The sequence below is a fragment of the Falco punctatus genome, assembly GCF_963210335.1.
Source record: "Falco punctatus genome assembly, chromosome: 13".
Classification (NCBI taxonomy): Eukaryota; Metazoa; Chordata; class Aves; order Falconiformes; family Falconidae; genus Falco; species Falco punctatus.
The window spans coordinates 11,785,123-11,799,069 of record NC_137593.1 but is presented as its reverse complement, the minus strand read 5'-3'; the positions used below and the strand labels follow the sequence as shown (position 1 = coordinate 11,799,069).

General features: G+C 40.9%; 1 protein-coding gene across 1 annotated transcript in view; it reads left to right on the top strand.

The window, feature by feature from the left end:
* The window catches only part of ARMC9 (armadillo repeat containing 9), a 91,207-nt gene that overhangs the window by 54,610 nt on the left and 22,650 nt on the right, over positions 1–13,947 (top strand). The window contains 6 exon segments of the mRNA XM_080409342.1: positions 95–196; positions 940–1,055; positions 5,169–5,293; positions 8,755–8,887; positions 13,503–13,620; positions 13,622–13,675. Of these exon segments, the coding sequence (XP_080265468.1) occupies positions 95–196; positions 940–1,055; positions 5,169–5,293; positions 8,755–8,887; positions 13,503–13,620; positions 13,622–13,675 (648 nt within the window).

Below are 13,947 nucleotides of genomic sequence, written 5' to 3'. Positions count from 1 at the left end.
TGTGTGTCATCCAAGTGACTGCTGAAAAGAACTAAATTTGAAATTAAAACTTTTTGGAGCCTGGGCTCAAATAACTTGCATGTTGCTGTTGCAGGACCATGACATCATGGAGGCTGATCTGAATAGAGGTGAGGTTTTGCAGCCTCAACTGGGAGAGCTTGCAGGAGAGAAGCTGCTAACAACTGAATACTTGGGAGTGAGTACCACTCATTAGGATCTTGAAATAAATTGGTTTGCTGGATTAAGTGTTTAACTTCAGTAGTTAATTACTTTCTAAAATCTTTTCTTCAGTTTGTTGCTTGAAGAGCTGGGTTCTACCCACAAAGTGCTGTGACTCTTTCACAGTCTATTTTATTAGCTGCTGTTCAGAGGAAATAAAATAAGCTTGAGAAAGGAAGCTACCCTATCCTAGATGGTGGTCAGGCTGTGGCTTAATAATAAGCTAAAGGTAGCCTTAGGGTTCTAGTGCTGTTAGTGCCTGTGGGCACACAAAGCAAAGTGCTGAGCAAGTTAATACTGGAACACTCTGCTGGTCTGAACTTATTTGGGGGGTGGGGGAAGTTGAAAAGTTAACTGCTCCTGCAGGTGTTATGCCAGTTCAAGTACTGTATATCTTACCTCTAGCAACAAAACCCCATCAGGTTAAAAAGCGTAAAATTTGCATGAATGCCGTTTAGTGTGCTGTGACTAATTCAAGATAAGTGCCTTCTGGATCCTGGAGTCCATAGGTCTACCGGTGCTGATGCCGGAAGCATGACCTGACATAAGATGTCATGGAACAGCCTACAGTGACTCCAGGGAATTTTATCTAGTTACACCAGAACACACTTTAGTTTCTGATGCAATATTCTATAGAATTTTCTCTGTGGCTCCAGTTACCTGTCTTTCCACTGCATTCTTTCTTCCCCTCCCCGCCCCCATTTATTTCTTGTGTATCAGATAATGACTCATACTCCAAAAACCAAGAAGAAGCTGTTTTGTGGTGTCCATCAGAGTATAGATGAGCCTCTCCAGAGACCTGTGACGCCAGGTTATCACAGAACTGTGTACCTGATGTAAGTCCAAACAAATGAGACTAAATTTTATTTTTTTAAGCTCCTTTAAAAAAGCAACAAAAAAACACCAACAGTGTCTCATAAATAAACCTTCCCTACCCTAAGAGCACATTGCCATTGTAATTCCTTAAAGATCATCTCCAAAGGAGAATATTGTAGGCGGGGAAAGGTCTATTGGCTGACGTCACATACTTGGAATTGCTGAGTAAACATTTACTGATCGGTTTGATTTAGATTTGTGTTATATCCTGCATGTTTGTAGTCCTTTCATCTCCTCATAATATGTTCTATTGCTGAGTTGCATGGAATGTCTAAAATGCTGGGGATCTTCCACTTTATAAGCAAAAAAGTATATTGCTCTGGGGAGATTTGCTGCTCACCCATAAGAGGACAGATTAAAAAGAAAATGGGAAAGACAACAATTTGTTATGTTGGATTTCCTGCTTTGGAAGAAAGATATTTTCTAGCGGGAGGGTCTGTGACACCTTGCTTTTGGCGTGGTTGGGATCAGAGGTAGAAGGCTGCATTGTAAATGGAATAAAGAAATCTTATGCTATAGAGCTCCTTGAATATGCTCTGCCTCCTGTTAGAACAAGTGTATCTTAATATTTTAATATCTGAAACGGGACTTCTTTTCACTGTCATGACTGAGGAAGCAAAATCCCAATGAGATCTCAGATTTAAATGATTTTTTACTTGCAGTTGCATACAGTTTTGGATTTGACCAAATCCAGGTAGCTACAATACAGGCAGCAGTTTATCATGAGGATTTAATGTTTTCATTTCTGCAGATACTTAAGCTGAGAGTCTACAAGTCACTTTAACAAAGTATAGATAGTAGTACTCAAAAGTCACAGAATTGGTATAGCCAAGTACATTAAAATGTGTGGGTAACTTCAAGTACAGCAGTGTAATGAAAGTAGAACGTAGAGGTGGTTCTTAGAAGAACGTGTAAGTCTTGAAGACTGTCCTGTGTTATCCTCCCTGCCACTCTTTACTTTCATGTTCATAATTTCTATTTCTTCAAATACTTTTCTTCCTTATTTTAGTGTGGAAGATCCATACAGAAAACAGTGAGGACTGATTTAGGTCGTAGTTACACAGGTGTAGTTGAATCTAATCAAAGCCTACAGTTTAGGATAGGGAGTGGTCACAGCTTTATCTTGCCCATGTTTGCTTATTCCCCCCCCCCCCCCCCTTCCCTGTCTTCTGCATTAGCATTCATACAAGCAGGTGATCTGACTGGGAACCCTCCTGAGTCATCCAAATACATCTTTTTGGCAGCTGTGCCATTCATAGGGGATTATATTGATTATGTTACCAGGGCCTTAGAATGGACAAGTGTAACATACCAGATCTAGGCATGGAAAAAACCCAGGAAGGCATTTCTTTTTTAAAAAAAGCAAGATGAATGAAGTGCACAGTTCCAAAGCAGAAAAAGAACCTTTGGCTATCCCAGGGCAGAATTTGGCTTGAATAGTCTTGATTCTTCTTCTGAGGACTAGCCTGGAAACAATGTCGTGTGTTTGAGCATGACGCCTACTTCTACCTGGTATAGCCTGAATGCAGATTTGGAGTTTTTACTTTGTGTCCTTTCTCACGGTGGTCGGCTCTTGCAGCATCATCATGGCCATAGCATTTGCAAGCCCTCTCCCTGTACGTTAAATGTGTGCGTGTGTGTTTGTGTATAAGAAGAAAACAGCAACTAATACAAACTCCTATTATTAGCATAGTGACTATCTAATCATTTTCCTGCAGTCCTGCAAAAGAACTGCAGGCCTTAAAAATCTAAACTGGCTAATATACACAGTAAAGTGCCACTTTACTGTGGGGTCAGTGTTACTGAGTTCAGGGTCCCACTTCCCCTGCAATGTTTTGCCCATGGTGAGCTAGGAGACCTGGACTGATTCTGTGGATAATTTAGGTATAATAAAGGGTAATTTACAAAGGGTTTTTTCAGGAGTAAATCTTAGTTACCATTAGGAGTGTCTAAGCATTACATTCCTACTTTGTGTGAAAAACAAGCTTGTGAAAACAAAGTGACTTTCCTAGGAAAGTCAGAAGAACATTGGCAAACCTTGGGGAGTGTCTTTTATTTCCTGGTGCCATGTAGAGCACTGCAGTTTAAGCATCAGAAATAATCTCTAGGAGTGATTGTGTGTGTCTCTACCACCCAGGCAGTACTTTTACTTAACAGTATCTTGGGATACCAGAGTGACGCTAGTTATGTATTTTGTCAAAACTGAATCTCCTTATCAACAGCTGTGTAGCTCTTACTCCTTCAAGACAGCTTCAGGTCACTGCTGGGTGCAAATTAAGATCCCTTTTCTACTGTACTGGTTCTGGTAGCTTTGGGTGTGAGAAGTGTTAGTTTAATGGTGTAAAGCAGTCTTTACAGGTTGCCTCATTGTGCATACTAGGGAGGAAAAATGTAAACAGCAGAAATCTAACATGGTGAAAATGTGAAATTAATTTCCCTCCTGCTCTGGCCATATGGTAGAAATATGAGTGTTTGGTGCTCCCATGTTTTAGCAGGGAGCATGAGATACCACCCTGAATTAGAATTTTGTGCTTTACATCTAACCAATTTGTGTGCAAGAAAACTACTAGATTTTACAACAGGAAAGGACAAGCTTTTGATAGCTTTCGAGTTGTTCCAATTTTAGTACAAATTAATTTACTAAAATGAGAAAATACTCCTTTAGGAAGCCTTGCAAAAGCAAGGCAATAAACGTGACCAAATCTTAACTGCCTTAGTTTGAAAACAATATCTGACTGTATTTCATATTTAAAATAATTTAAGTGTATCAGATCAAATGGCGTGAAAAATGTCAATTTTTTTGCTTGTATGCAGCTTATCTACCCAGGGACAACCAGGATAGTTGATCTGAATTATCTGAAGTTTTGGATTCAGCAGGGTAGTTAAACTACATTAAAAAATTGTGTAAATACTTGCATTCAGAATTGAAGTGAATATAACTTGTTTGAAGCTCTTCATGTGAGACTCGATGTAACGTAGTCCGTTTAAAAAACATTGTGAAAGCGGAAGCAGTTGATGGAGATACTACAACGTATCTCTTTGAGTTGTTGGTTGATACCTCCGAAAAGGGAGGAGGGGGGATTTCTAGTGCTGAATAGAAGTATTCACACAGAAAATTAATGCAGAATAGCCACTGCACATGTAGCAGCTATTCCATGCTAATTTTTCTATGACTTCCCAGTGCAGACAAGGCTCTAGTTACTTCAGATGAATTGTCATGGGATCCCTGTATGGACAAGCTCTTGCTGTATGGAGCGGAGGGAGCCAGGAAATACTGGAAAGCTGCCTTTTTTTCCCTTCCTCTTTAAATAGTCACTGGCTGAGATCACTCAAGGGGAACTGAACTACTTAATATTCTGCTAGCTGTTTCCTTAGAAACTGATTTAGTCGTAAAATCATAAACTGCCTCCTTGGACTTGCATCCTTTCTAACTAGAAATGTAGTCTGGTTACTTCGACTTGATATTGGGCAGGGAAACTTTCTGTGTCTGCCAACTTCTTTTCGCAAGCTTTTCACACTTCTCTTGCTTCTGCCGTGTTTTACTGCTTATTACTAAGCCATCTTGTCCCTGTTCTGTCCTTCAGCTACTCCAGTTTCTCATTGATCCACCTCACTTGGGAAACCAACAGGTTCTACTGATATACTTTGCTTTAAGTCTGCATTGCATATTGCTCTGTCAAGTGAAATCCTTGTAATATTCAGGAGCAAATCTTAAATCCTTGAAAAAGCTAAGTATTGAAGACCTCTCAGGCCCAATGCTATGGTCTTTTTCTTTAAGTGTCCCGCTGGTATTTGGGGTTTTCAGACTGCAAGGAGTTACGGTTTCCTTTCCTTGGCTCCTTTATTGCAGTAGGAAAAAGTGTTAATTTCAAATAGTCTAACATCAGCTGGTTTGGGGGAGCTACAGTCATGCATTTAAATTATGTCATTAGCACTAGTTTGCAATATGAAATATAAAATAATTTCAATTTCTTCTGTATCATTTCAGGTAATTAGAAGAAACTAGAATTTACTGTCATACAACTTTTTATACTGCAAACATTCATCACCCTGCATTCTCCTTTCTTCTCCAGGCCAGAAAACGATACCAGTTCTTGTCATGATAGGGATGAGAAGCTGCAGTCTCTGCTGGATGATCATCCTCCTGTTTGTGGTGGGAGCAGGTCCAGCATCTCTGACGTCTGCATTTCCCCTTCATGTAAGATGCTTTGTGAATGCTGTTGATAACTTTTGCTGTCTTTCTTGACTGGGGCAAGCGTCTGGGGCCTGGCTTGTGCGTTGTAGATAGGTTTTCTTTTTTAAATGTAGCCTTGGAACTGGCTCTCCATTTATAGACCTTGAGACACGCAGTCGGATTTTGGCTTGAGCTGAATGAATGGCTACAGAAGGTAATGTGTGGTCAGCTGAGACCAACGGGTCTTACTTGCCTCGCTCCATCTTGCTTCCTGTGGAAGCACCAAGGATCATACCCAAGGCTTCCGATGTGCAAAGTATACTGTATTTCACTCCACAATGTCCTCTGCCTAGGGAAGGAGCTGCAGCCCAGAGACAAGTGCACTCCCCGACAGGCAAAGCCCCTTATTTAATCAAATATACCCTTGTTTGGATCTAAATGAATCACTGTCTGCTGGCACCTGCAGGCTCTGTTGGCTAGACCTCTGTATTAAAGTTGAAGGCAGCTGCAGTTATCTGCTTAGATTTGCAACTACATTCAAACCATAAAAGGTTGTGGAGGATGGGAAGCCCTGTGCTGTATAGCTACATTGTGGATGCTGCTGCTAAACATTCTGTCCTTGCAACTTAAACTGAAATGAATGCGAACTCAGCTGGACCTGAGAGCTCAGAAACATGTGATGGAATTTAAAAGGTTATAGGCTTCTGACATACTCGATATCTGAACTTTTGATATCCAGAGGATCATGGAACTTTGGATGTGGGAGTTTCAGCCTTCTTGCAAGGATTCATTAACATTTCCAATTAGGGATTTAAGGCAAAATGTTCTGCAGTCTTAGATAAAGGATCTTGCAGCATATCCGGTACAGAATTACTAATAAGTTCAGACAAAGCATGCCTTTACTTTCCTGAAAAATATGCTTTGAAGCAGTAAAGGAATAGCATACTTTTTACTCTCTCTTCTATTTTTTAAAATTTCCTAGAGGAAATGAAAAGGATTCTGAGAAAAGTAACCAAGGTCTTGCAGACAGGAATTTGCTTGTGTAATGCCTAGAGCTGATAAATATAACATGCTGAATGAAAGCTGTATGATAGAAGCAGGTGAAGCTCCTGTTCAAGTTGGGCACTTGGGTTCTCACTGTTGTGTAGGCGTGACAGGGGCTGTCCTCAAGCCTCGCTTTGCACAGTAGCACCTTGAGTACAGCTGAGCCCGTTCCGCAGGGAGGTTCGCTGCCCAGGGGCAACAGCTCAGAACAGCAGAGATTGTAAACTGATCACAAGCATACTGACTTGACAGGTTTCCTATAAAGAAGAAAAAGATGGAGTTTTACGTACTCATGCTTCATAAAGGCAATTAAGCCAAGCAGGTATCAAATGTGTTCCTATTTGCTGTTTTATAGTGTAATTGGATGCAATTTCTAAGGCCTTATGCAGCTGCCAAGAGCCCAGCATACCTTCTAAACCACATTTTGATAATATCTTGCTAGTGTAATGCATTAACTCAACCTCTGTCACTTTTTCTGTGCTGCTGATGCTGTCTGGCAGTTTGTAGAGATTTGTGGGGAGGTTTAAACAGGGAGCTTGAATGAGTCAACAAAGTAAATGTTGTTCATTTTTGATGGAGAGTATTTGATACGAAGCCTTCACGCTGAAGAAACTCCTGCCAGCTTTAATGTTTCATATTGTCAGAACTTTGCTAGTAGCCTCTGTCTAAAACAGTTTGTTAGCTGTTTGCAGTCAAGATTACGTGCAGGTAGATACTAATGAGACTGCTAGATTAAACTCTTTTCTTGTATTCGGAATCTTGGAGGTCAGACTATACAGCATATTGCAAGTTTATATGCATTATACATGTAATAAGACAAATAATTTTTGCGTGTGGCAGAGACAATTCTGCCTAGCACTAATCCAGGCTATAAACCAACACTGAGCTACTTGAAGGATTGCCAGAGGTTTGTTTCAGGTTTTTGCAAGTAGCCGGCAAAATACATGCTTGTCTTTCTTACCTTTTGGGATTTAGAAAGGAGGAGTAGGAGAGAAGAAAAGAAAGACTGCACTGCTGGATCCCCGGGTTGTTCATGTCAGTAACAGAACTTCCATTCTGTGTAATGATAATTGGTCTGGGTCTTTGGACATCCCCTGTTTTCCAAAAGGTAGTGGGTTTTGTAATTTTTAAATTGGAAAATCTTTAATTTAACACAGTGGAAAATAAGCCCTTTCTCTTTGAGTGCCTTCTAAGGTAAGGCAGGGAACAGTATGTAACAGAAAGGTGTAAAAATAATTGTACTGCTTCCAGAGACTCTCATCATGCCCTGCCAAACATCTTTGCTGTGAAGGAAATACACAGTTTATTGACTTCTGATCTTGGTCTGATGGTCATTATGCAGTACCAGAAACCTACTCACTTCAGAATATGTGTTTTTCAGCATCACGTGAATACTTTGGGATTCAGAGTTTCATGGAGTCAAGTCGTGAAATGAATAGCAAGAGACCAAAAGTGAAAAAAATATTAGAATAAAAGCTTTATGTGAACAGTTAGCATCATCGAGATCACATCTCAAGGAAACTTAAGTTTAGCCTCAAGAAACCTTGATCCTGTCTTGTTTTCTAAAAATGAGACCAGTTCTTAATATTCTCCATGCCTGGATATATTCAGCTGTTCTTGAGTCAGTCTGATTTTTGCCTGGGTCCATTCTCCCTTTTTATCACTTTGGTGAAGAATCAATATTTCTGGGTCTCTTTTCCTGTTTGTCTCCTGTGAGCAGAAAACTTGTGGACTAAAGGTGAACCCTGATCATCTTACTACACTTACGCTGAATGTCAGACAGAACATAGGCTGGGCAGCCAAACGCTTGTCTGAAAATGACCTGACCTGCATCCATATCAGCATGTGAGAGCAAATCAGAATGGCAACCTGTCCTGAGCACAGGAGGAATGGAGCTAGGAATTTTTGCTAAACTCTTACTGAACTTGCACATCTTGGTAGCCTTGCGTCTCAGCAAACTGACTGCCCATCCCTTCTCCATTAGTGCAAGGCATAAAGTGAGGTATATTCAACAAATGCAATAGGCCTGAAGTCTGACAGAAATGTAGAACGCTTTTTTTGACAGCAGTTGTTGCCTGTTATTATGGATACGTACAGATAACTGCAAGTGTTTGTATTCCTGTGGCTTTTAATGAGATAATGGTCAATAGTTCATATATGTTGACTGATGGTCTGCATGCTCCTAGCCCATTGCAAATGCAGAGTGTAGCTGCTTTGAAAATAATCCAACCATGTTTTACTTTCCAGCTGCAAAGGGCTGGAAGTATGCATACTTGCCGTTGGCTTGGCTCAGCTGATAAACCATAATGCACTCTGCCACGATCTGTAGCCTGCTATTATCTCAAGGTTTCCTTCATACAGGAGGAACTGGTGACTTCACTGTGTTTCTAGTAGAACTGTAGAGACAACTCCTCACTGAAATGTGCTTCTTTTTTAAATAGCAGTTGAAATGAAGTCATCTGAAGTATTCTCATCAGGCCATAGAAGGGACCGAAGCATCCCAGCTGATGACAGTATCTTGTCTTCCCGATCTACTGACTTCACCCAGGACAAAGTAAATGGGCAATCGCATAGGTATGATTTATCCAGAAGAGTATCTAAAAGTGCAAGAGGAGTCTGAGAGGACTTACCAGCTAATTCCATGCTGCTGTAAAGACAATCTGTGAAGTCATTTGATGTATGATGTAGTCTGGTCTGAGACGGCTGTGGTGGTACTTGCCAAACAAAATACCCTTAGCTGTGCCAGAGGCAGCTGTTCAGTTTTCTAAGCATCTGGTCCAGAATGGGAGAAATCTCAAGCAAGACATTATTAATGAACTTCACATGTATGCACAACAGTCTTCTGCAAATAAAACTTCCTGATTGCTTCCTTAGATCACTCTAGCCCATGAAAAATCGTTTACTAGTAAAGAAATAGGTAGGACTGTGGGAACAGGGCAGGAACTAACTTGCAGAAGGAAAAAAAAAATTAAGCATTTAAGTGGATTCAGAGTGTTTAAACATGCTGAGTTGCTAGCACTGCTGACCAGAGTCCCTGACTTATCTGCTAGACAGGTATAACAAGGGAGGCAGTATGATGAGTTCTCCCAGCAATGTTTTTCAGCTCTTCCTTGAAACAGTTTCTGTCAAAAGAAAGAATTTTGTGCTCCTTCTCCTGTTCACACCTTGAGCTTTCTGTGAAGCCTTTGTCATGTGTAGGACTGTGATGTTATATCTTGGATGAGAACTAGGAATTCATTAGCAATTGGACCATGGTTTACCAAAGTTTTTCAGGGCCCGCATGTGTCCTTCAGACATTAACAGCTTTTTCCTATAGCTAATTTGATTGGGCCAAGTTTTAAACAGTGAGGGTAGAGAAATTCTAAAAGCAAGTACATTCCAGAAGTAAAACACAGGATGGGTGGAGGTGTGTTAAAGGAGGGGTTTTACCAACTTCTTATGGATCTGATTGTTCAGAAGTGCTTAGTTATTTGTCAGTTAAAGCTCTAGTGCTTCTGAAAACTGGGCTGTCTGCTTAAGGGTGGCCTACAGATGCCTCTGTGTGTTTCGGAGGTTTGGTGTGGTTTTGAGTCCTTGAGTTGGAGGTTTTTTTCCCCAGTTGTGCTGTTTCCATGGTGACATCTCAGAAATTTTATAGTGTCAACAAGTTATCACTGGTTAGCAGCTGAAGTGCTTAGTAGTCATACCCCTATCCCAGCATTACTGCTTTTATTTCTGTTGCCTGTCCTAACAGTAGCTAAACCCATCCTACAAATACAAGTAGACTATGAGAATTTTGTGGCCAAATACTGCTTGTTTTGTGACAGAGACAGATTATTTTTCAGGCTCTGGCTTGCAAGAAGCAAGCCATATTGGAAGCATCTTGCCCCCCACCTTGGTGAGAGGCTTTGCTTCTCTGCAGTCGTAAGCTATTATTAAAAAGACGTGTCCCAAGTAATCTTTACTTTTTCTTCATAAATGTATGTCTAAATCTCAGTAATAGATGGATCTCTAACTGAAGGCACAGGTGCAGTATCCTGCAGAAGAAGATACTGTCTTTTCATTGCGTGCTTCCTTAGCATACATACAGTAGTTTTTATTTTCAAATGCAGCCTCGAGTTACGGATGTGGGAATATAGCTGTTCACAATCCAAATGAACACAGGGTTTTCTGTTAATATTTGTTAATATGTTGGTGTTGCAATAGCTAGACCTGCCTTTTCATTCTTTCATTCTTGGAAGCATACTTTAATTAGTTTGCAGAACAAACAGAGTGAATAAATCGATGCTTCAGTCATAGTTTTGACCACTGCAAGAGATGTAGCCTTCCTACTAGGCAAATATCAAGACCTTCATAGAAGAGGTACGTATGAGAAAAGGAGGGCTGAGTTGTGATGATGAAGCAGTCACTGCTATTTCCCCGCTTCCTTAGCAGTATAAATTGGGAATTGAACCACACAGGGATAAGAAAGCTTAAACAGTTTGAGAGAAGAATGAGACCCTAGTAGTGACATGTCTATTGCAGTTGTTTATTTCTGCAGGAGCAAGTGATTGTTCTAGCTGATGTATGTCAGACTGCTGCTCCTGCTTGCTATTCCCTACTGCATTTTGATCATGTAAGGATATAGATCTGTTGTGCTTTTTAGCTAATGAAGGATAAATTTGTAATAGACTTAAGCTTACAATTGTGGCTGGCTGAAAAAAGCCCTTTTATTGTGACTATGTCCAGAATCGTCATAATAAAGATCTTAAACTTTGCAGGGATGTCTTAGGTTTCTAATGGTCTTTTTTTTTTCTGATAAACTGTTAAAAATGGCCAGAAGTCCGAGTGTATTTCTCTTGCAGAAAATGATCTAACTCATCTTTGTGTGTTTAACTCCTGTCATGTCTCTTGGTTGATTATTCTGATCCCAGTGTCAGTCTGTTGTGCACTTTTTTTATAACCAATTCTTTCCATTGTTTCCAAATAAACAGTTTTCTTCTTTTTCAGTGCAAATGTAGGCTTCTGTGTAAGTTTGTTGTGGGTTTGTTTGCTTGTTTGCTTGTGGGTTGTGGTGGGTTTTTTTGTTCCAGCACTTGCTCTCAAATTACCACACCTTGTCATAAATGACTCCTTTACCAAGTACTACAGAACATTTTCCCACAGCAGATTTTTCTGCTTCTTTCTTTATCTCACCAAGTTCTAAAGGATGCCAAATAGCAGTTTTCTGTGTTATTCTGAGGCTTAATTGTTTTCTGTTGATCTTGGCCTGTTTATTGATGTAGTAAAAGACGAGGTGGTTCTGTGACACCTGGGCACGAAGAGACCAAGATCTGCTCTGCATCCTGTAAGAAAAACAGCAGGGTTTTTTTTCAGTGTTTGCTACCAGTTTATATCATATAATCCTTCCCTGAAGAGTTTGCAAAGCCATCCTGTGTGAACATTGTGTGTATCTTTTTTTTTTTTTTTTTTTGGTAAAATATAGTTACTCTGGTTGCAGTACTTTGCTTTGTCTCCAAAGTGCTTACAGCCTTACCTAGCTGCCCAGGTTACTGCGGTGGAGCTCTTGTAAAAATTGTTGATGGCTGTAAAAACGCTTCTCAGTATATGGGAATACAGGTCCAGGATTTTGTTATCGATTGCTGAGTAAGGGGGGAAAAAGCTCATTTATAGCTTATAAACTGCTGTGAGGCTGTTGGATCTCCCTTTTTTATCCACATTAACATACCGTAGTACACATGAGATTACCGTGGAGAGCACTAGAGAATTGAAAACCCGGTTCACCCAGCTTTGGTTCAAGACCGAAATGAATGAAATGACAAAAAAGCAGTAACAATGAGACTGTACTATGGAGAGAGATATTTAAACATGTCAGTGGTCCGTGCCTTGGGGTTTTATATAGCCAATCTTACTTTCTTGGGTTTGTTTTGCTGGTGTGTTTCTGCTGCCATCTGCCACCTCCTCCTTTGAAATGAGACAAGTGTAACACTTCTAATAGAGATAGGTAGAGGGCTGCAGAGATGGCTCTTAGCAGGCCAGTTAGCAATGCCTCTGTCCTTAATGGTTAGCATATACATATGCAAAATACAGACAATTAATGCTATTTAAAATACAAAAGAAACACTAGCTCACATCTCCCTGTAAGGTGAAGCACGGGTATGGATGGGCTAATCAGCACTGACTCAGCAGCATTCCCAGGGGAGGAGGGGAGATTACATGTCTCGAAAATCCTCCTAATCACCCTTTCTGATGGTCACAAAGGGTTCTTTTCATGGAGCTAATAACACCGGGACTTTCCATTTTAATCACCTGTCTTTGGATAGTGCCTTTTTCGCTGTCCTGCCTTTGGTTCTGCTTTTATGTCCTTTTTTAATATGATGAGCTTTTTCATGTAGCTGCTACTTCAGTTTAACTTTTTCTCCTTTTAAGATAAAATTGACTTACTAAAGCAAACATGACCATAGATTAGAACTATTTTAGAGACTTGGTGTTTCCTGGTAGCCTCCATTTTTGTACCTGGGAATGAATATGTTGGTGCTCGGGGGAGGGAAGGACAGTGTATCCTCACGCAGTCATGGCTAAATTTTAAAGAAGAGTATTCTTGCAACACAAGCAGACTGTGAGATAGCAGCAGCTGGTTTATGTTCTTAGTGTGAACAAGAAACCTGTGTACTTAGGGAATTTATTTCATAGATGCCATCACAGCTCTTTGCTCTTTTGACCAAGCCTTCAGGGAGTGCTACAAATGTGGTCACAGCCAGGAGCCAGGGAGGCTGCCTCTGTCTGCCAAGACTGTGACCTGTACCTGGGAGAAATAATAGTGTCTGTGCCCTAAAACCATGTATTCCTGTGCTGTAGCATATATAGTTATATATATGGTTTTTGCACCTCAGATTAAGTCTGTCTGTGTGATAAATACAACAGAAAACAAGCTAAAGATCTATTACCTGTTTGGAGGGGACCTAACTGAACCTGTTCAATCCTGTTGTCCAAAAAACCAGGTTTGAGTGGGATAGACAGGTCCATAGAGCCAGATTTAGAGGCTGTGTGGTGAGTACATGCCCCAGAACGGTACCTGTGGTGTCATGTTCCTTTCCATGTGCAGTTTCCCTGAATTTTGAGCAGTCGGTCATGCTGTCACAGCACGTACTGCAGGTTTCACTTGGTTGCAGACGTACTATGCATACATACTTCTCCGTGCATTGCTAACCCTTTCCATCTCCTCCTACAGTGAGTTTCCCTCAGCCTTCACCAGCAAACCTAAGATTCCTCGCACTCCTGAAGTGCAGAGTGCCAGCCCTAGAAAGGGAAAGGTCCCAGGCATTGCCCCACAGTTCTCTCAGTCTGGACCCCAACAAACCAGCCATCCCAGCTCCTCAGGATCATCCACAAGGAGCCAACAGAGTAAGTGGGGAAGAGTCATCTGTTTGTCAGTCCTTGGGGTGGGAAAGGAGGGAGCACTGTAGTAGCTCTCCAGGAATGAAGTCGTATGCTACAAATGTGCCAGGAGTATATGACATTGTACTTGTCGTCTGCAGGTTGTACAACCACGTAATTATATCCTGCCAAACACTGCTCCTATTTCCAGGCTGTCATGTGAACGGTTAGGAGACATGCTTTTTCCTGTCTCTGGGTGGAGAAAAGTGGCCCAAATTCTCAGAAGTCTGGGGGGGAAG